This window comes from Chiloscyllium punctatum, chromosome 3, assembly GCF_047496795.1.
Source record: "Chiloscyllium punctatum isolate Juve2018m chromosome 3, sChiPun1.3, whole genome shotgun sequence".
NCBI classification, from domain to species: domain Eukaryota; kingdom Metazoa; phylum Chordata; class Chondrichthyes; order Orectolobiformes; family Hemiscylliidae; genus Chiloscyllium; species Chiloscyllium punctatum.
The window spans coordinates 10,407,542-10,429,017 of NC_092741.1; the positions used below are offsets into that span (position 1 = coordinate 10,407,542).

Genomic DNA, 21,476 nt, shown 5'->3' on the forward strand with positions numbered 1-21,476 from the left:
TGATAGAGTCTGAGGATGAGTGCCATGCCTCTAGGAATTCCCTGGCTGTTCTCTGTTTGGCTTGTCCTATAATAGTAGTGTTGTCCCAGTCAAATTCATGTTGCCTGTCATCTGCGTGTGTGGCTACTAAGGATAGCTGGTCGTGTCGTTTCGTGGCTAGTTGGTGTTCATGGATTCAGATCGTTAGCTGTCTTCCTGTTTGTCCCATGTAGTGTGTTGTGCAGTCCTTGCATGGGATTTTGTACACTAAGTTGGTTTTGCTCATGCTGGGTATCGGGTCCTTTGTTCTGGTGAGTTGTTGTCTGAGAGTGGCTGTTGGTTTGTGTGCTGTTATGAGTCCGAGTGATCGTAGTTGTATGGTTGTCAGTTCAGAAATGTTCTTAATGTATGGTAACATGGCTAGTCCTTTGGGTTGTGGCATGTCCTCGTTCCGTTGTCTTTCCCTTAGGCATCTGTTGATGAAATTGCGGGGGTATCCGTTTTTGGCAAATACATTGTAGAGGTGTTCTTCTTCCTCTTTTTGCAGTTCTGGTGTACTGCAGTGTGTTGTGGCCCTTTTGAATAGTGTTTTGATGCAACTTCGTTTGTGTGTGTTGGGGTGGTTGCTTTCATAGTTCGGGACTTGGTCTGTGTGTGTGGCTTTCCTGAAAACCTTTGTGGTGAATTCTCCATTCAGTGTTCTCTGTACCATCACGTCTAGGAATGGGAGTTGGTTGTCCTTTTCTTCCTCTCTAGTGAATCGGATTCCTGTGAGTGTGGCGTTGATGATCTGGTGTGTGTTTTATATTTCTGTGTTTTTAATGATTACAAAGGTGTCATCCACGTATCTGACCCAACCTTCTTCGCTGTCCACTACACCTCCAATTTTGGTGTCATCTGCAAACTTACTAACTGTACCTACTTATGCTCACATCCAAATCATTTACATAAATGATGAAAAGTAGTGGACCCAGCACCGATCCTTGTGGCACTCCACTGGTCACAGGTCTCCAGTCTGAAAAACAACTTTCCACCACCACCTTCTGTCTTCTACCTTTGAGCCAGTTCTGTATCCAAATGGTGAGTTCTCCCTGTATTCCATGAGATTTAACCTTGCTCACAGCTCCCATGGGGAACCTTGTCGAACGCCTTACTGAAGTCCATATAGATCACATCTACCGCTCTTCCCTCGTCAATTCTCTTTGTTACTTCCTCAAAAAACTCAATCAAGTTTGTGAGACATAATTTCCCACGCACAAAGCCATGTTGACTGTCCCGAATCAGTCCTTGCCTTTCCAAATACATGTACATCCTGTCCCTCAGGATTCCCTCCAACAATTGCCCACCACCAAGGTCAGGCTAACTGGTCTATTGTTCCCTGGCTTGTCCTTACCGCCCTTTTTAAACAGTGATAACATGTTAGCCAACCTCCAGTCTTCCGGCACCTCACCTGTGACTATCGATGATACAAATATTTCAGAAAGAGACCCAGCAATCACTTCTTCAGCTTCCCACAGACTCTAGGGTACACCTGATCGGGTCCTGGGGATTTATCCATTTTTATGCGTTTCAAGACAACCACCACTTCCTCCTCTGTAATATGGACATTTTTCAACGTGTCACCATCTATTTCCCAACATTCAATATCTTCCAAGTCGTTTTCCACAGTAAATAATGATGCAAAATACTCGTTTAGTATCTGCCCTATCTCCTGCAGCTCCACACAAAGACCGCCTTGCTGATCTTTGAGGGGCCCTATTCTCTCCTTAGTTACCCTTTTGCCTTTAATGTATTTGTAAAAACTCTTTGGATTCTATTTCACTCGAAATTAATTTAACCTGGGGCAGTGTTTGTAGAGGAAGAAGACAGTGTTATTTTCTGGGTCGGTAGATTGTGAAGGAGCAAAAATGGCCTTTAGTAGAATGATAGGAGATTCTTGTCAGATGTGGGAGTTTAAAGAGAGTTTAAGGGTTACTGCAGACAATATCTACAGTAAATGCTGTTGGTTGTGAATCTTATCAGATTGAATGGGGGAAAGTCTCAGATATACTCACATAGATGGGTTAACTCCAGGAAAGGTAAGAGAGGTAGGCAGCCAGTGCAGGAGCCTTCTGTGGCTATACCCATTTCAAATAGGTATGCTGTTTTGGATAATGTAGGGGGTGATGGATTCTCAGGGGAACGTACCACAAACAGCCAAGTTTCTGGTATTAAGACTGGCTCTAATGCAATGAGGATTCCAAGAGATCAATTGTGTTAGGGGACTCTCTCGTCCAATGTACAGACAGACGTTTCTGTGTTCAGCAGCGTAAAAGCAGAATGGTGTGTTGCTTCCCTGGTGCCGGGATCAAAGATGTCTCAGAAAGGGTGCAGAATGTTCTCACGGGAGAGAGGGGCGAGCAAGAGGTCATTGTCCACATTGGAACCAACGATATAGGAAGGGAAAAGGTTGAGATTCTGAAGGGATATTACAGAGAGTTAGGGAGGAATTTAAAAAGGAGGGCCTCAAGGGTAGTAATATCTGGATTACTCCCAGTGCTACGAGCTAATGACGGCAGGAATAGGAGGATAGAGCAGATGAATACATGGCTGAGGAGCTGGTGTATGGGAGAAGGATTCACAATTTGGATCATTGGAATCTCTTTGGGGTAGCAGTGACCTGTACAAGAAGGATGGTTAACACCTAAATTGGAAGGGGACTAATATACTGGCAGGGAGATTTGCTAGAACTTCTTGGGAGGATTTAAACTAGTAAGGTGGGGGGGGACGACCCAGGGAGATAGTGAGGAAAGAGATCAATCTGAGACTGGTACAGTTGGGAACAGAAGTGAGTCAAACAGTCAGGGCAGATAGGGACAAGGTAGGACTAATAAATTAAGCTGCATTTATTTCAATGCAAGGGGCCTAACAGGGAAGGCAGATGAACTCAGAGCTTGGTTAGGAACATTGGACTGGGATATCATAGCAATTACAGAAACTTGGCTCAGGGATGGGCAGGACAGGCAGCTTAATGTTCCAGGATACAAATGCTACAGGAAGGATAGAAAGGGAGGCAGGAGAGGAGGGGGAGTGGCATTTTTGAAAAGGGATACAATTACAGCAGTGCTGAGGGAGGATATTCCCGGAAATACATCCAGGGAAGTTATTTGGGTGGAACTGAGAAATAAGAAAGGGGTGATCACCTTATTGGGATTGTATTATAGAGCCCCCAATAGTGAGAGGGACATTGAGAAACAAACTTGTCAGGAGACCTCAGCTATTTGTAAGAATAATAGGGTAGTTATGATAAGGGATTTTAACTTTCCAAACATAGACTGGGACTGCCATCGTGTTAAAGGTTTAGATGGAGAGGAATTTGTTAAGTGCGTACAAGACAATTTTCTGACTCAGTATGTGGATGTACCTACTAGAGAAGGTGCAAAGTTTGACCTACTCTTGGGAAATAAGGCAGGGCAGGTGACTGAGGTGTCAGTGGGGGAGCCCTTTGGGGCCAGCGATCTTAATTCTATTTGTTTTAAAATAGTGATGGAAAAGGATAGACCAGATCTAAAAGTTGAAGTTCTAAATTGGAGAAAGGCCAATTTTGACGGTATTAGGCAAGAACTTTCAAAAGCTGATTGGAGGCAGATGTTCGCAGGTAAAGGGACGGCTGGAAAATGGGAAGCCCTCAGAAATGAGATAACAAGAATCCAGAGAAAGTATATTCCTGTCAGGGTGAAAGGCAAGGCTGGTATGTATAGGGAATGCTGGATGACTAAAGAAATTGAGGGTTTGGTTAAGAAAACGAAGGAAGCATATGTCAGGTATAGACAGGATAGATCGAGTGAATCCTTAGAAGAGTATAAAGAAAGTAGGAGTATACTTAAGAGGAAAATCAGGAGGGCAAAATGGGGACATGAGATAGCTTTGGCAAACAGAATTAAGGATAATCCAAAGGGTTTTTACAAATACATTAAAGACAAAAGGGTAACTAGGGAGAGAATACGGCCCCTCAAAGATCAGCAAGGCAGCCTTTGTGTGGAGTCGCAGAAAATGGGGGAAATACTAAATGAGTATTTTCCATCAGTATTTTCTGTGGAAAAGGACATGGAAGATATAGACTGGAGGGAAATAGTTGGTGATGTCTTGCAAAATGTACAGAACTGGCTCAAAGGTAGAAGACAGAGGGTGGTGGTGGAGGGTTGTTTTTCAGACTGGAGGCCTGTGACTAGTGGAGTGCCACAAGGATCGGTGCTGGGTCCACTACTTTTTGTCATTTACATAAATGATTTGGATGCGAGCATAAGAGGTACAGTTAGTAAGTTTGCAGATGACACCAAACTAAAGGTGTAGTGGATAGCGAAGAAGGTTTCTTCAGATTACAACAGGATCTTGACCAGATAGGCCAGTGGGCCGAGAAGTGGCAGATGGAGTTTAATCCAGACAAATGCAAGGTGCTGCATTTTGGGAAAGCAAATTTTAGCAGGACTTATACACTTAATGGTAAGGTCCGAGGGAGTGTTGCTAAACAAAGGGACCTTGGAGTGCAGGTTCATAGTTCTTTGAAAATGGATTCACAGATAGATAGGATAGTGAAGAAGGTGTTTGGTATGCTTTCTTTTATTGGTCAGAGTATTGAGTACAGGAGTTGGGAGGTCATGTTGCAGCTGTACAGGACATTGGTTAGGCCACTGTTGGAAAATTGCGTGCAATTCTGGTCTCCTTCCTATCAGAAAGAAGTTGTGAAACTTGAAAGGGTTCAGAAAAGATTTACAAGGATGTTGCCAGGGTTGGAGAATTTGAGCTACAGGGAGAGGCTGAACAGGCTGGGGCTATTTTCCCTGGAGCGTGGGAGGCTGAGGGGAGACCTTATAGAGGTTTATAAAAACATGACGGGCACGGATAAGGTAAGTCGACAAAGTCTTTTCCCTGGGGTCAGGGAGTCCAGAACTAGAGGGCATATGTTTATGGTGAGAGGGGAAAGATATAAAAGAGACCTAAGGGGTACCTTTTTCACGCAGACTGTGGTACGTGTATAGAATGAGCTGCCAAAGGAAGTGATGGAGGCTGGTACAATTGCAACAATTAAAAGGCATTTGGATGGGGATATGGATAGGAAGGGTTTGGAGGGATATGGGCCAGGTGCTGGCAGGTGGGACGAGATTGAGTTGGGATATCTGGTCAGCATGGGGGTTGGACTGAAGGGTCTGTTTCCATGCTGTACATCTCTATGACTCTGTGACTCTATTTGCCAAAGCTATCCCATGTCTCTTTTTTGCCCTCCTGATTTCTCTCTTAAGGAAACTCCTACTTTGTTTCTATCTTTCAAAGGATTCACTTGATCTATCCTGTCTGTAGCTGACATATGCTTCCTTCTTTTTCTTAACTAAACTCTCAATTTCTTTAGTCATCCAGCATTCCCTTTACCTACCCGCCTTCCCTTTCACCCTGACAGGAATATTCTTTCTCTGGACTGTCATTATCTCATTTCTGAAGGCTTCCCATTTTCCAGCCGTCCCTTTGCCTGCGAACATCTGCGCCCAATCAGCTTTTGAAAGTTCTTGCCTAATACCGTCAAAATAGGCCTCTCTCCAATTTAGAACTTCAACTTTTAGATCTGGTCTATCCTTTTCCATCACGATTTTAAAATGAATAGAATTATGGTCCTTGGCTCCAAAGTGCTCCCCCACTGACACCTCAGTCACCTGCCCTGCCTTATTTCCCAAGAGTAGGTCAAACTTTGCACCTTCTCTAGTAGGTACATCCACATACTGAGTCAGAAAATTGTCTTGTACACACTTAACAAATTCCTCTCCATCTAAACCCTTAACACCTTGGCAGTCCCAGTCTATGTTTGGAAAGTTAAAATCCCCGACCATAACCACCCTATTATTCTTTCAGATAACTGAGATCTCCTTACAAATTTGGTTCTCAATTTCCCCCTGACTATAATACAATCCCAATAAGGTGATCATCCCTTTCTTATTTCTCAGTTCCACCCAAATAACTACCCTGGATGTTATCGATCGCTTGGAATCCGACTTACCTCTCATTATATTACAGCCAGTCTCAATACCAGAAACTTGGCTGTTTAGTCATGATGACTGAGTGGGAACTATCAGCCCAGTCCTACGCTGCCTTTCTTCAACATAGTCAGAAACATATAAACAAAGAAACTGGGAACAGGAGTAGGCTATTCGCCCTTTGAGTGCGGAAAAAGTGAGGATTGCCAGTGCTGGAGGTCAGAGTCAAAAAGTGTGTTGGTTTGGGCATAAGTTCTTCATCTGGAAGAGGATTCCTGATTAAAAAAAGCTTATGCTCAAACGTCAACTCTCCTGCTGCGTGACCTGCTGTGCTTTTCCAGCTCCACATTTTTTGACTCTGCCCTCTGAGTGGATAGGTGGAAAAGGAGATAGGCAGGTAGGACAAGTCCGGACAAGTCATGGGGACAGTTACTGAGCTGGAAGATTGGAACTAGGGTGAGGTGGGAGAAGGGGAAATGAGGAAACTGTTGAATTCCACATTGATGCCCTGGGGTTGAAGTGTTCCGAGGCGGAAGATGAGGCGTTCTTCCTCCAGGCGTCTGGTGGTGAGGGAGCGGCGGTGAAGGAGGCCCAGGACCTCCATGTCCTCGGCAGAGTGGGAGGGGGAGTTGAAATGTTGGGCCACGGGGCGGTGTGGTTATTGGTGCAGGTGTCTCGGAGATGTTCCCTAAAGCGCTCTGCTAGGGGTCGCCCAGTCTCCCCAATGTAGAGGAGACCACATCGGGAGCAACAGATACAAGAAATGATATTAGTGGATGTGCAGGTAAAACTTTGATGGATGTGGAAGGCTCCTTTAGGGCCTTGGATAGAGGTGAGGGAGGAGGTGTGGGCGCAGGTTTTACAGTTCCTGCGGTGGCAGGGGCAAGTGCCAGGATGGGAGGATGGGTTGTAGGGCGGCGTGGAACTGACCAGGTAGTCACGGAGGGAACGGTCTTTGCGGAAGGCGGAAAGGGATGAGAAGGGAAATATATCTCTGGTTGTGGGGTCTTTTTGGAGGTGGCGGAAATGTCGGCGGATGATTTGGTTGGTGCGAAGGTTAGTAGGGTGGAAGGTGAGCACCAGGGGCGTTCTGTCCTTGTTATGTTTGGAGGGGTGGGGTCTGAGAGCGGAGGTGCGGGATGTGGACGAGATGCGTTGGAGGGCATCTTTAACCACGTGGAAAGGGAAATTGCGGTCTCTAAAGAAGGAGGCCATCTGGTGTGTCCTGTGGTGGAACTGGTCCTCCTGGGAGCAGATCCAGCGGAGGAATTGGGAATACGGGATGGCATTTTTGCAAGAGGTAGGGTGGGAAGAGGTGTAATCCAGGTAGCTGTGGGATTCGGTAGGTTTGTAAAAAATGTCAGTGTCAAGTCGGTCGTCATTAACGGAGATGGAGAGGTCCAGGAAGGGGAGGGAGGTGTCAGAGATGGTCCAGGTAATTTTAAGGTCAGGGTGGAATGTGTTGGTGAAGTTGATGAATTGCTCAACCTCCTCGCGGGAGCACGAGATGGCATCAATGCAGTCATCAATGTAGCGGAGGAAGAGGTGGGGAGTGGTGCCGGTATAATTACTGTTCTACATAGCCAACAAAGAGACAGGCATAGCTGGGGCCCATACGTGTGCCCATGGCTACGCCTTTGGTCTGGAGGAAGTGAGAGGATTTGAAGGAGAAATTGTTGAGAGTGAGGACCAGTTTGGCCAAATGAATGAGAGTGTCGGTGGAAGGGTACTGTTGGGGACGTCTGGAGAGGAAAAAGCGGAGGGCTTGGAGGCCCTGGTCATGGTGGATGGAGGTGTAGAGGGATTGGATATCCATGGTGAAGATGAGGTGTTGGGGGCCAGGGAAACGGAAGTCTTGGAGGAGGTGGAAGGCGTGGGTGGTGTCTCGAACATATGTGGGGAGTTCCTGGACTAGGGGGGATAGGACAGTGTCGAGGTAGGTAGAGATGAGTTCAGTGGGGCAGGAGCATGCTGAGACAATGGGTCGGCCAGGGTGGTCAGGCTTGTGGATCTTGGGAAGGAGGTAGAACCGGGCAGTGCGGGGTTCCTGGACTATGAGGTTGGAAGCTGTGGGTGGGAGATCTCCTGAGGTGATGAGGTTCTGTATGGTCTGGGAGATGATGGTTTGGTGATGGGGGTGTGGGGTCATGGTCGAGGGGGCAGTAGGAAGAGGTGTCTTCGAGTTGGCGTTTGGCTTCAGCGGTGTAGAGGTCAGTGCGCCAGACTACCAGTGCGCCCCCTTTATCTGCTGGCTTGATGGTGAGGTTGGGATTAGAGCAGAGGGATTGGAGGGCTGTGCGTTGTGAGGGTGAGAAGTTGGAGTGGGGGAGTGGGGGCAGACAGGTTGAGGCAGTTAATGTCTCAGCGGTAGTTAGAAATGAAGAGGTCGAGGGCGGGTAATAGGCCAGCCCAGGGTATCCAGGTGGATGCAGTGTGTTGGAGGTGGGCGAAGGGGTCCTCAGAAGGTGGGCGGGAGTCCCGATTGTGAAAGTAAGCTCAGAGGCGGAGGCGACGGAAGAATTGTTCGACGTCACGGCGCGTATTAAATTCATTGATGCGTGGACGGAGGGGGATGAAGGTGAGTCCTTTGCTGAGGACTGATCGTTCGTCCTCAGTGAGGGGGAGGTCTGGAGGGATGGTGAAAACTCGGCAGGGCTGGGAGCTGGGATTTGGTGTGGGTGTGGAGCTGGGAGTGGGGGCGGAACCTGTAACTGAAGTGGGTGTGATGGTGGGGGGAATGGGGGTGGAGTCATGAACAGGGGTAGTGTTCCACTCAGGGTTTTGGGGGTGGGGATAGTGACAGTGGGGTCTGTGGGGGGCATGTCAGCAGAATGCAGGTGAGTGGCGCTGGTGGGGGCGGAAGTGGTGGTGACCACGGCAGTAGGGGTAGCGGAAGTCACTGAGCATGTGGCATCAGCGATGATGTGAGGGGCGGAAGTGATGTCAGGTGTGATGCTTGAGGAATTGTGAGGGGCGGAAGTGGTTGTGGGAGTGGCCATGATGGGTGCGGAAGTGACATCATCAATCAGCGTGGGGGTGGCAGCTGCATCAGCTGCATGTCTAATGGCGTCGGAGTAGTTTCCGAGGCCAGGGGAATCTTCTGGAATGTTTGAGAAGCGCTACTTATGGAGGTGGGTAGATAAAAGTTTGTTGTACTTACAGTTTTTGTTGTTTCAGATGGAATTGAAATACTGTTTGTTGAGAGTATGAATTCTCCTGAGTGGGTCCTTTGCAATTCTGAGAGAGTGTGGCCCTCAGCTAAGGCAGGGCTGACTGGAGAGAGGTTAGGTGCCGGCGCATTGCTGCGAGCGTGGAGCGGAGGATCTTGAAGGAGAATTGTTGCTGATGCTTTTGAATCTGTAGTCTGTACTGTTTGTCCTGTTCGGGTCCAAACTCTGCTGGTTTAACGGTGGTCCAGAGTCCGTGTGGGATGAGTTGGTTACGGAGGCAGGCACTATGGAAGCAAATGTGGCTGTGGTAGCGAGTTTGTTTCAGGACATGGTTGAAGACCTTCAGGGCAGAGGAAATGACCTGGGAGTTGCAATGGGAGAGGGACTCCCTGAGATTCTTGTACAGAGAGGAGGAAAACTTCTTCAAGGCAGGCATCCTTGCAAGAGGATTCGCAGTAGGGTTAAAATCAACAAGGTAAAAACAATGACTGCAGATGCTGGAAACCAGATTCTGGATTAGTGGTGCTGGAAGAGCATAGCAGTTCAGGCAGCATCCAAGGAGCTCTGTCACTAAACATGATTAATGCTGATCCTCTATCTCAATGCCTTATTCTCACTTTCTCCCCAACCTCTTGATGTCTCTAAAATCTGAACATTTAACTATCTCTTTCTTGAATATATTCAGGGACCTGGTCTCCACTGCTTTCAGCCATAGATAATTCCACAGACTCACTATCTTTGGAATGAAGTATATCCTCATCTTAGTTCCAAAAGTTCTATCCTGTATCCTGAGACTGACCACTGGTTCCAGGCTCCCCAACTCAGGGAAACATCCTCCCTGTATCCAGTCCGACCAGACCTGTTAGAACTTCACACATTTTAATCAGATCCCCTCTCATCCTTCTCAACTCCAGTGAATACAGGCCCAGTCAAACCCATGTCTCCTCTGAGGGCAATCCTTCCATCCCCAGTTATCAGCCGAGGGAATCTCCAGTGCACTCCCTCTGTGGGAGGTTTGACCTCCACTTTAACTGCGAAGAGAGTCACAGAGTTTAAGCGGGACCTCCAACATTGTAGCACTCCCCTAGTACTGCAATGGAGCGCCATTCTGGATTATGTGTTCAAATTGCCAAAGTGGGAATTGAACCCAGGACCTTTGAGACGTAGGAGTGAGAATGTCACCCATTGAAACACAACTGACAAAATTACAACGGTTCACACTTATCCTTCTTTAGGAAATTCTATAGAGAATTCTCCATAAAAAGCACCATATAAATATCTTCTCTCTTTTTCATTGTACAGGCATTTTCTTCTCTTACTGTATAAGGTGCTGCAGTCCATCTTTTGTGCAGTTTACAGAAGAGCAAGTTAAAGCCATTGGTACAATGCATTTTAAAGACTGGAAATGAAATATTTACATATTTGCATACATATGATATAATAAGCAATTACAATCTGTATATATATGTTAAAGTGACACGATTCCTGGTGGAGCACATGACCTGAGGATGTAGATTTCTCACTGAGTGACTTGTGTGCCATCCACATCAAAAAGAAATCTGCACCTTGTCAGAGAATAATCACTACGTCGGCAATAAAACTGTCTCTTTCATTGCATTCATGTTCTCAAACAGAACATGATGTTCTCACCATCAGCAGCAAGTACTTACTGTCAGTCTGAAGAAACTTTACTAACAGGAGCAATGGGACAATTTATCGAGCAATAAGTAAAATGAGTCAGTCAAATGTGATGATAAAAGACACACTGATCTTTCTCACAGAAAAGTGCGATTTTCTTTGCAGTGAAGTGAGATCTTTCTCACCTCTTTTGTAGTACAGTCACAATTGGTTCAGTGATTTCTTTGGTCATTTCAGGACAAGTACGACATGCAGTTGGATACAGAGTAAAGCTGCCTCTTTTGACTCTGCCCCAACTTTAAGTGAAGCGATGGCATAATGGCAGACTCACTAGACTACTAATCCAGAAACTCAGCTAATGTTCTGAGGGCCAGATTCAAACCCCAAATATATCTGGAATTAAGACTCTACTGATGACATTGCTGATTTTTGGAAAAATTCATTTGGTTCATTAATGCCCTTCAGGGAAGGACATCTGTCATCTTTAACCGGTCTGGCCTACGCATGACTCAATGTGGTTAACTCCCAACTCCCAACAGCAGCAACAGCTTTGTCAACCTTACCCGGCCAATTACTGCCCCATCAGTCTACTCTCAATCATTAGTAAAGTGATGGAAGGGGTCATCAACATTAAGCATGGAAGTGGGCAGCACGATGACTAAATGGTTAGCACTGCTGCCTCACAGCACCAGGAACCCAGATTCAATTCCAGCCTTGGGCAACTGTCTGTGTGGAGTTTGCACATTCTCCCCGTGTCTGCGTGGGTTTCCTTCTACAATCCAAAGATGTGTAGGTCAGGTGAATTGGCCATGATAAAGTGTTAGGTACATTAGTCAGGGGAATGGGTCTGGGTGGATTACTCTTCGGAGGGTTGGTGTGGACTTGTTGGGCCAAAGGGCCTGTTTCCATACTGTAGGGAATCTAATCTAAAACAGTGCTATCAAGCAGCACCTGCTCAGCAATAACCTGTTCAGTGACACCCAGTTTGGGTTCCACCAGGGCCACTCAGCTCCTGACCTCATTACAGCCTTGGTCCAAACATGGACTGAAGAGCTGAATTCCAGAGGGGAGGGGAGAGGGACAGCACTTCGTTTCAAGGCTGCATTCAACCGAGTGTGGCATCAAAGAGCCATAGCAAAACCGGAATCAATGGGTATCAGGGGGCAAACTCTCCTCTGGTTAGAGTCATACCTGGCACAGAGGAAGATGGTTGGGGTTGTTAGAGGTCAGTCATCTCAGCTCCAAGACATCTCTGCAGGTGTTCCTCAGGATTTGGAGATGCCAGTTCCTCAGGAGAGTGAAATATGCCCAACTATCTTCAACTCCTTCATCAATGACCTTCCCTCTATCATAAAGTCAGAACTGGGAATATTCGCCAATGATTGCACAATTTTCAGCAACTCCTCAAATACTGAAGCAGTCCATGTTCAAATGCAACAAATTCTGGACAACATCCAGGTTTGGACTGAAAAGTGGCAACTAACATCTGTGCCACACAAATACCAGGCAATGACCATCTCCAATAAGAGAGAATCTAACCATTGTCCCTTGCCATTCAATGATGTCACTATCACTAAATTCCCAACTAGCAACCTCCTGGGGGTTATTATTGACCAGAGACTCAACTGGACTCAACCATACAAGTACAATGGCTAAATAAGTACAGAAAGTACAGTAAATAAGTAAATAAGTACAGAAGCGATGAGAGGCTAGGAATATTGCAGCAAGTAACTGACCTCCTAACTCACCAAAGCCTGTTCACCATGTACAAGGCACAAGGTCAGGAGATCAGGAGCTGAGTGGCCCTGGAGAAACCCAAACTGGGCGTCACTGAGCAGGTTATTACTAAGCGGGTGCTGCTTGATAGTACTGTGGATGACACCTTCCATCACTTTACTGAGGATCAAGAGGAGACTGATAGGATGGTAACTGGCTAAGATGGATTGTCCTCCTTTCTGTGTATAGCACATACCTGGGCAATTTTCCACATTTTTGGGTAGATGCCAGTGTTGTAACAGTACTAGAATAGCTTGGCTAGGGAGTGGCAAGTTATGGAGCACAAGGCAGAAGGAGTGTGATGGAATATTCCCCATATGCCCCAACAACACTCAAGGACCCACACACTGTTCAGGATAAAGCAACCCGCTTGATTGGCACGACATCCACAAGCACCCAATCTCTCGAGCACTGACGCTCAGTAGCAACAGTTTGTAACATTTACAAGATTCACTGCAGAAATTCACCAAAGATGAAACTTCTAAACCCATACCCGCTTATATCTAGAAGGACCAGGGTAGTAGGACCATGGGAACACATTGTGGGTCTACGAACAGCACATGGATTACTGTGGTTCAAAAATGCAGTTTACTACCACCTTCTCAAGGGCAACTGGAAACGGGCAGTAAATGCTGGCCAAGCCTACGACACCCACATCCATGAGTGAATGGCAAAACAAAGGAAAATAAACATTTCCAGGGCAGGGACAGATACAGAGTAAACTATCTTTGACAATGTCTTCATCAAACACTTCCTGTGATGATGCTATCACTTTAAAAATGTTATTTTGTCTTGGCTTTATTTTTGAAGAGGGGTTGTAAATGCAGAGGTGGTGAAGTGGCTGATGGAGAGGGCTAAGTCAACAATGTATGAGGCCTTTTGGTTTTGTTTGAAACAGTGGTAAAAATGGAAGGGGAGTGGCCAGTTCTCAGAGACCAGGCTTTCCAGTTCTATTAGCTGGAGCACGCAGAAGCTGTTTGGGTCTCAGAAGAGTTGTAGTTTCAGTAAAAGATTCTGAACTCTACTTTCCCTGAAATCTCTCCATGTTGTTTCCCTCCTGGATTGGAGAACTCCATGTGAGAATCTGTGTCTGAATTTTTCTTATTGCCAGAGAATGTATTTATGGGATGTTACTGTACTGGAATGGCTACTTAGTAATGGGAACTGCATCTATTATTTGGTTAAGTTTTCCAATAGTTGTTATTCTAAATTTGTCTTTCTTTTGGGTGTATTTGAACTATAGTGTTTAGATAAATGGTGTTTTGCTTAGTTTCAAGTAGTTTGACCAGTTACACCACATCTGGAACATGCACTTCACACCCACCTAAGGAAACGTTAGGGTCTAGGTCACCTTCTTCAAACATTCTGAGGGGATTGGGCCTGGTCCAAAACACTGGAAAGGTACAACAAGGGATAGGATACAGAGTAAAGCCCCCTCTACATTACCCCCATCAAACATTCCCATTCCCAGCAAATGGACAGCATGGGATTAGAAACAGTGTAAAGACTTCTCTACATTGTCTATATCAAACATTCCCACAGCAGGTACAGCATGGGGTTAATTATAAAGCTCTCCACAACACTATTCAAGCCTCAATTTTTCTAAATAAAAGAAAGCAATGCAGATGTTGGAAATCTAAAACAAAAACAGAAATTGCTGGAGAAATTCAGTAGGGCTGGCAGCATCTGTGGAGAGAAGGCAGAGTTAACATTCAAGTCCAGTGATTCTATTCCAAGGAAGGTCACTGGACTTGAAACGTTAACTGTGCTTTCTTTCTAAAGATGCAGCCAGATGTCTTCAATTTTTCGTTATTCATTGTCGTTCACCATGACATATTATGCTATATTTATTGTCTGGTTTGAAACGTTCCCATGATTTATAATCACAAGTATACTTACTGACTCCGAAGCCTCCATTCCTGCTCATGAAATCCAGGAAAGATTGTAATAGGTGGCAAAGAGTCATCACAATCCCCAGGTCTGTGACAGCAAATTGCTGCAACTTTCGATGGCTTCTTACAAACTGCAGGCCTGCTGTAATGCTTTTGTCAAAGAGTGTCTGGAGGTATTCCTGCGCCTTGCCAGGTAACTCCTCTGGGAGCCTTTCTAGCCAGGTGCTAACATAAGGCCGCCAACCAAGATCGACTGGGTCCTAACATGACATTAAAAAGACAAGCACGGTTAGTTAACTCATTCTAAATCATCCAATCCTGTCAGCACCATCATTTAAAAGGTATCGCCATCTTATTCACCAACTTCATCACCAACTAAACCATAAGATCATTAGACATAGGAGTAGAAATTAGGCCATTCAGCCCATTGAGTCTGCTCAGCCATTCAATAAGGGCTTATAAGTTTCTCAACCCCATTCTCCTGCTTTCTCCCTGTAACCCTTGATCCCTTTGATATTCAAGAACCTATCTATCTCAGTGACCTGGTCTCCATTACCTTCTGTGGCAATGAATTCCATAGATTCACCACTCTCTGGCTGAATCTTATCCCCGTTCTAAAAGGTCTACCCTTTACTCTAAGGCTGTACCCTCAGGTCCTAGTCTCTCCCACCAATGGAAACATCTTCCCAACATCCACTCTATCCAGGCCATTCAGTATTTTGTATGTTTCAATTATCTCTCCCTCATCCTTCTAAACTTCATTGCATATAGACCCAGAGTCCTCAAACGTTCCTCATATGTTAAGCCTTTCTTTCCGAAGATCATTTTTGTGAAATCTCTTCTGAGCTGCTCCAGGGCCAGTACATCTTTCCTGAGATTTGGGGCCAACAATTGCTCACAATATTCTAGATGTGATCTGAATAGAACCTCAGAAGTACATCGCTGCTTTTATATTCAAGTCCTCTCGAGATGAATGACAACATTGTATTTGCCTTCCTAGCTACTGACTCAACCTGCAAGTTTACCTGAACAGAAAACTGGACTAGGACTCCAACGTCCCTTTGTATTTCAGATATCTGTATTTTCTCCCCATTTAGAAAATAGTCCCTGCTTCTATTCTTCCCACCAAACTGCATGACCTCACACTTTCCCATGTTGTACTCCATCTGCCACTTCTTTGCCCACTCTCCTAACCTATCCAAATCCTTCAGCAGCCTCCCCACCTCCTCAATGCTCCCTGTCCCTCTACCTATCTTTGTATTGTCTGCAAATTTAGACAGAATGCCCTCAGTTCCTTCATCCAGATCATTAATGTATAAAATGAAACGTTGTGGACCCAACACTGACCCTTGTGGATCACCACTTGTCACCGGCTGCCATCCTGAGAAAGACCCTTTTATGCCCACTCTCTGCTTTCGGCCATACAGCAGGCTTCTATCCATGCTAGTACCTTGTCTCTAACACCATGGGCCTTATCTTAGCCTCCTGTGTGGCACCTTGTCGAAGACCTTCTGGAGGTCCAAGTAGATAACATCCATTGGCTCTCCTTGATCTAACCCCCTCAAAGACTTCTAGCAGATCTGTCAGGTATGACCTCCTCTTGATGAAACCATGCTAACTTTTCCCTGACGTCTAAGTATTCAGAAATCTCATCCTTCACAATGGACTTCAAAAGCTTACCAACGACTGAGATAGGTGAATTGGCCTCTAATTTTTCATCTTTTGTCTTACTCCCTTTTTAAACAGGGGGGCTACATTAGCGATTTTCCAGTCCTCTCAGACCCTCCCTGACTCCATTGATTCCTGGAAGATCACCAGTAATGCCTCCATTATCTTTTCAGTTATCTCCTTTAGAACTCTGGGCTGTAGTCCAATTAGTCCAGGTGATTTCAGACCATACAGTTTTTCTGACACCTTCTCCTTGGTGATAGCAACCACACTCACCTCTGTCACCCAACTCTCTTGAACTTTTGGGATGTTATTTGTGCCTTCCACTGTGAATGCTGACACAAAGTACTTATTCAGTTCCTCAGCCATTTCTTTACTCCCCATTACTACTTCCCCAGTGTCATTTTCCAGTGACCCAATGTCCACTTTTGCCCCTTATATTTTTTTTTCAAATCTTGCAATTTTTCTTATGTTACTTGCTAGCTTACCCTCATATTTAACCTTCTCCCTCCTTTTTCTGTTTCCCTCCGTTGGTCTTTGTAAGCTTCCCAATTCCCTGGGTTTCCCACTGCCCTTCACCACATTATATGGCTTCCCTTTTGCTTTTATGCAATACCTGACATCCCTAGTCAGCCACGGTTGCCTCATCCTCCTTGTACGATGCTTCATTTTCCTCAGGATGAATCCCTGCTGTGTCTCCTGAATTATTCCCAGAAACTCCTGCCATTGCTGTTCCACTGTCTTTCCTGCTCGGCTCCTCTCCCAGTCAATTCTACCCAGCTCCTCCCTCATGCCTCTGTAGCTGTGTTATTCAGCTGTAATACCATTACCTCTGATTTTACCTTCTCCCTCTCAAACTGTGGAGTAAATTCAATCATATTATGATCACTGCCTCCTAAGGGTTCCCTTATCAAGTCTGCCTCATTATACAACACTAAATTCAGTATTGCCTGTTCCCTACTGGGCTCCACCACAAGCTGCTCCAAAAAGCCATCTCATAGACATTTCACAAGTTCCTTTTCTTGCAATCCATTACCAACCTGATTTTCCCAGTCCACCTGCACATTGAAATTCCCCATGATCACTGTACCTTTGCCTTTCTTACATACCATTTCTATCTCCTGGCGTATCTTGCACCCCAGCTCCTGACCACTGTTTGAAAGTCTTTACATCACTTTACCAATTTATTTTTAACCTTTGTGGTTCCTCAACTCTACCCACACAGATTCTACACCGTCTTACCCTATGTCATTTCTTGTTACTGATTTAATTCAATTTAATTTCTTACTAATAAGGCAATCCTCTCCCCCACCCCCTCTGACCATCTGCCTCTCTTTTCAATAGGATCTGTATCCTTGGATATTTAGCTCCCAATCCTGATCCCCATGTAACTGCATGATTGTGATGCCTATCACATCATACCTGCTAATTTCTATCTGCGACACAAGTTCATTTACCTTATTTCATACATTGCACACATTCAGATACAACACCTTTAGACCTGAATTGACCGTCCCTATTCACATTGTCATCCCTTTATCAAGTGTGTTTGGAATTAGAATCCTAACCCTTTCCAAACACTCTGTCCTATACTGTGTGCTGGAGACTTCAATGATGTCTCTTGAGTTGCTCTTTCTTTTCATACTTTGAAAAGAATGCAGTTGAATTCCACCCCCCGCCCCCATAGATGTGAACCTGCTGTGGTTGACAATTGTTAAATGACTTCTGTGTGTGTTCCTAACATACTTATTTAGTAATTTTATGTTATTTCTGTTCTTGACCGTGAAAAGTGATGGAAAGTATTTATTTAACTCCTCTGTCATTTCCTGGTTTCCCATTATTAATTCCCCAGCCTTGGTCTCCATGGGACCTTTGTTCACTTTGGTCTTTATTCACTTTGAATATGTCTAAGGAATCTCTTACTTTCTGTGTTGTATTGCTTGCTAGTTTTCCCCAGTGTTCACTTTTTGGTCATCCTTTGCTGGCTTTTTAAACTTTCCTAATCCTCTGATTTACCATAAATCTTTGCCACATTGTATTTTTTTCTCTTTCAATTTCTTATTACCCTTAACTTTATTAGTTAACCATGGTCGATTTATTCCTTTTCTAGAGTCTTTCTTTGTCATTTGGATATATTTTTGTTGTAGGTCATGAACTACTTTCTGAAACATTTGCCAAAGAACCTCTTTTTTTTCCCCCATTAAACTGTTTTCCCAGTCCAGCAAACTCAGTCCTTATCCTTAAGTGATTATCCTGATTTATGTTTAACACAGTTGTTTCTACCCCAGGTTTCTCTCTCTCAAATTGAATGCTAAATTGTGTTATGGTCACTGTTCCCTGGGGGATCTTTTCCTCTGAGATCATTTATTAAACCTGCCTTAGTACACATTATGATATTTAAAATAGCCTGCTCTCCAGTTGTATTTACAATATACTGTTGCAGGAACTGTTCCAAATACACTTTCTGAATGCTTCCTCATGGTTATCTCTATCAATTTTAACTCTTTTTGGGAAGGTATCTTACCATGTAAACCATGGCACATCTGCTGATTGTGGCAGGGCTAGCTTGGGAAAGGCTGTCCACTTCAAAGAGGAGCCTCATGCCTCGTGGCAATCTGATGCGTTCCCCATTGGACAAGCAAAGAGTCCGGGTGTCATCCAGTACTGTGTTGAGGTTTTCCACCCACACCGTGTCTACTGGGCCATCCATGATTATCCATCGCCAGCTGGACATGGCTGTAACATCTGGAAGAACAGAAAGAGGGTGCATTAATAGAACCTGCACCCTATTATGGAATTGTCATGCCAGGATCTGAACTGTCCTCTACAGCCGCAACATCACCTCCCAACTCCTGTACTCAATACTCTGACCAATAAAGGAAAGTATACCAAATGCCTTCTTCACTACCCTATCTACCTGTGACTCCACTTTCAAGGAGCTATGAATCTCCAAGAGACCACTCCAAGGTCTCTTTGTTCAGCAACACTCCCGAGGACCTTACCATTAAGTGTATAAATCCTGCTAAGATTTGCTTTCCCAAAATGCAGCACCTTGCATTTATCTAAATTAAACTCTATCTGCCACTCCTCAGCCCAATGGCCCAACTGATCAAGATCCCATTGTACTCTGAGGTAACCCTCTTCGCTGTCCACTACACCTCCACTGCAAACTTACTAACTATATCTCCCCAATAGTATTCCTTTCTCCCTGGATTGAATTCCACCCAATGTGAATGACAGGTCATTAGGGCGAAACATTAATTCTGTTCTCTCATCACAAAAACAGAAGTTGCTGGAAAAGCACAGCAGGATTGGCAGCATCCATGAAGAGAGGTCATAGTTAACATTACGGGTCTAGTGACCCTTCCTCAGAGCTGATAGTAGCTAGGAAAATGTCAGTTTATATGAAGTCAATAGGATGGGGGGAGGGGGTGGGTAAGGAGTAAACAATGAGTGGGGATAGAGCCCAAAGAGAGAGAAGAACATTTGGACAGACAAAGGAGTGGATAACAAACTGGCTAGGAGGGTGAATATCTGTTAATGGAGACTGTTAGAAGCTAACAATAGGCCATGTGGAATGGCAGACTATGCGATGATAAGCAGTAAAATCAACGTTTCGGGGAAAAGCCCTTCATCAGTATCCGAGAATCCCTCTTCCCCATAACAGAGCTGTCAGTTTACTTCCACAACATGAATCGCAGTGGTTCAGGCTGTATATTCCTGATGAAAGGCTTTTGCCCGAAATGTCGATTTTGCTGCTCCTCGGATGCTGCCTGAACTGCTGTGCTCTTGCAGCACCACTAATCCAGAATCTGGTTTCCAGCATCTGCAGTCATTGTTTTTGTCTATGTGATGATAAGGTCTGGTGCGTGGGGTCGCGGCCTAGGTCATGGAGAGCTGATGCTCCCTGACCTGTAAAAGTGGTTCAAGCAGTTTTTGTTTGTGCTTCTGATGAACATTTCATTCATAATTATTAACCTTTCCTTATTAAAATATTTCTCACTTGATAACAATCATTAAAGTAAATAGTCCTGAACATAGCACTCATCCTGTCAATGGCCTTCTGAATCATTCATGGGATGTAGATGTATTTGCAAGGTCAGCATTTATTGCCCATTCCTAATTACCCATGAGAACATGGGTGAGCTGCGATTCATATAAACTGACAGCTCTGTTACGGGGAAGAGGGATTCTCAGATACTGATCCAGCAACAGGGAAAGGAAGGAAACATGCTTCAAAATCGGGATGGTGTGTGACTTGGAGGGGAATTTGTAAGTGTTGGCGTTCCCATGCATCTGCTCTTCTTGTCCTTCCAGGTGGCAGAGATCATAAGGATGGAAACTGAACTTGGGCTAAATCTGCTGTAGAGCATCTTGTTGATGGTACATAGTTCTGCCACGGTGCACTGATGGTGGTGGGGAAAGTGAGTACTTAAGCTGGTGGAGAGGTTGCCAGTGACATTCTGATGCTTCATTCATCAAGGTAAGTGGACAATATTCCATCACAATCCTGGTCAAAACCTTGTAGATAGTGGACACGCTCTGGGGTAGCAAGTTGCAGTAATACAGTCAGTTCTGCTAAAACACATGTTTCTTCAACGCGAATTGGCTTTAACACCATTGAAGAATTTAAGACCGTTATTTGCAGTACGCAAACTTACCTTACCTATATTGGCTATAACGTGATTCCGGTCTCATCCGTTTAAATGGCGCGGCTATTGCGCGATTTTCTTCTAACTCAAGATCACATGACAACAGACCTATCACGTTATCTCAGAACCAACTGTCCTTTCTCTAAGGCTATTCCAGGTCAGTATCTGATGAATGCTGACCCCTAAGATACTGATGATGACGGTAGGGTGGTGGAGTTGGGGGGAGGGGACAATTCAGTCATGGTCATTTTCTTCTGCATTTCTAAGAAATGGTAATTGTTGAGCATTAGTGTGATGCACATGTTACTTTCCTTGTATTACCTCAAGAGGAATGTTCTCCAGGTCTTGCTGTGGATAAAGATTGCTTCACTATATGAGGTAGGTTGAATGGAACTGAACACTGTGCAATCCCCTGATCGCATTTCTGACCCTTTAGTGGAAGTAGTGATTGCTCATGCAGCTGAAGATGGTTGGGGTGAGGAAGCTGTCCTGAGGGACCCTGCAACAATATTCTGGGGGTGAGCTGATGTCTTCCATCAAACACAAACAGGTTATTTTGTGATTGATGAAAGACATTCAGGCTGGGGAAGGTAGGGTAAGATTAGATTAGATTAGATTAGATTACATACAGTGTGGAAACAGGCCCTTCGGCCCAACAAGCCCACACCGCCCCGCCGAAGCGCAACCCATCCATACCCC

The 21,476-nt window shown here is 45.0% G+C and overlaps 1 protein-coding gene across 1 annotated transcript in view; it reads right to left on the reverse strand.

The window, feature by feature from the left end:
• LOC140453925 (dynein axonemal heavy chain 6-like) overlaps positions 1-21,476 on the reverse strand; it is a 754,975-nt gene that overhangs the window by 660,244 nt on the left and 73,255 nt on the right. The window contains exons 10-11 of the mRNA XM_072548780.1: positions 18,650-18,870; positions 14,465-14,717 (exon numbers count right to left, since the gene is read on the reverse strand). Coding sequence (XP_072404881.1) covers positions 14,465-14,717; positions 18,650-18,870 — 474 coding nt within the window. The remainder of the gene's footprint in view (positions 1-14,464; positions 14,718-18,649; positions 18,871-21,476) is intronic.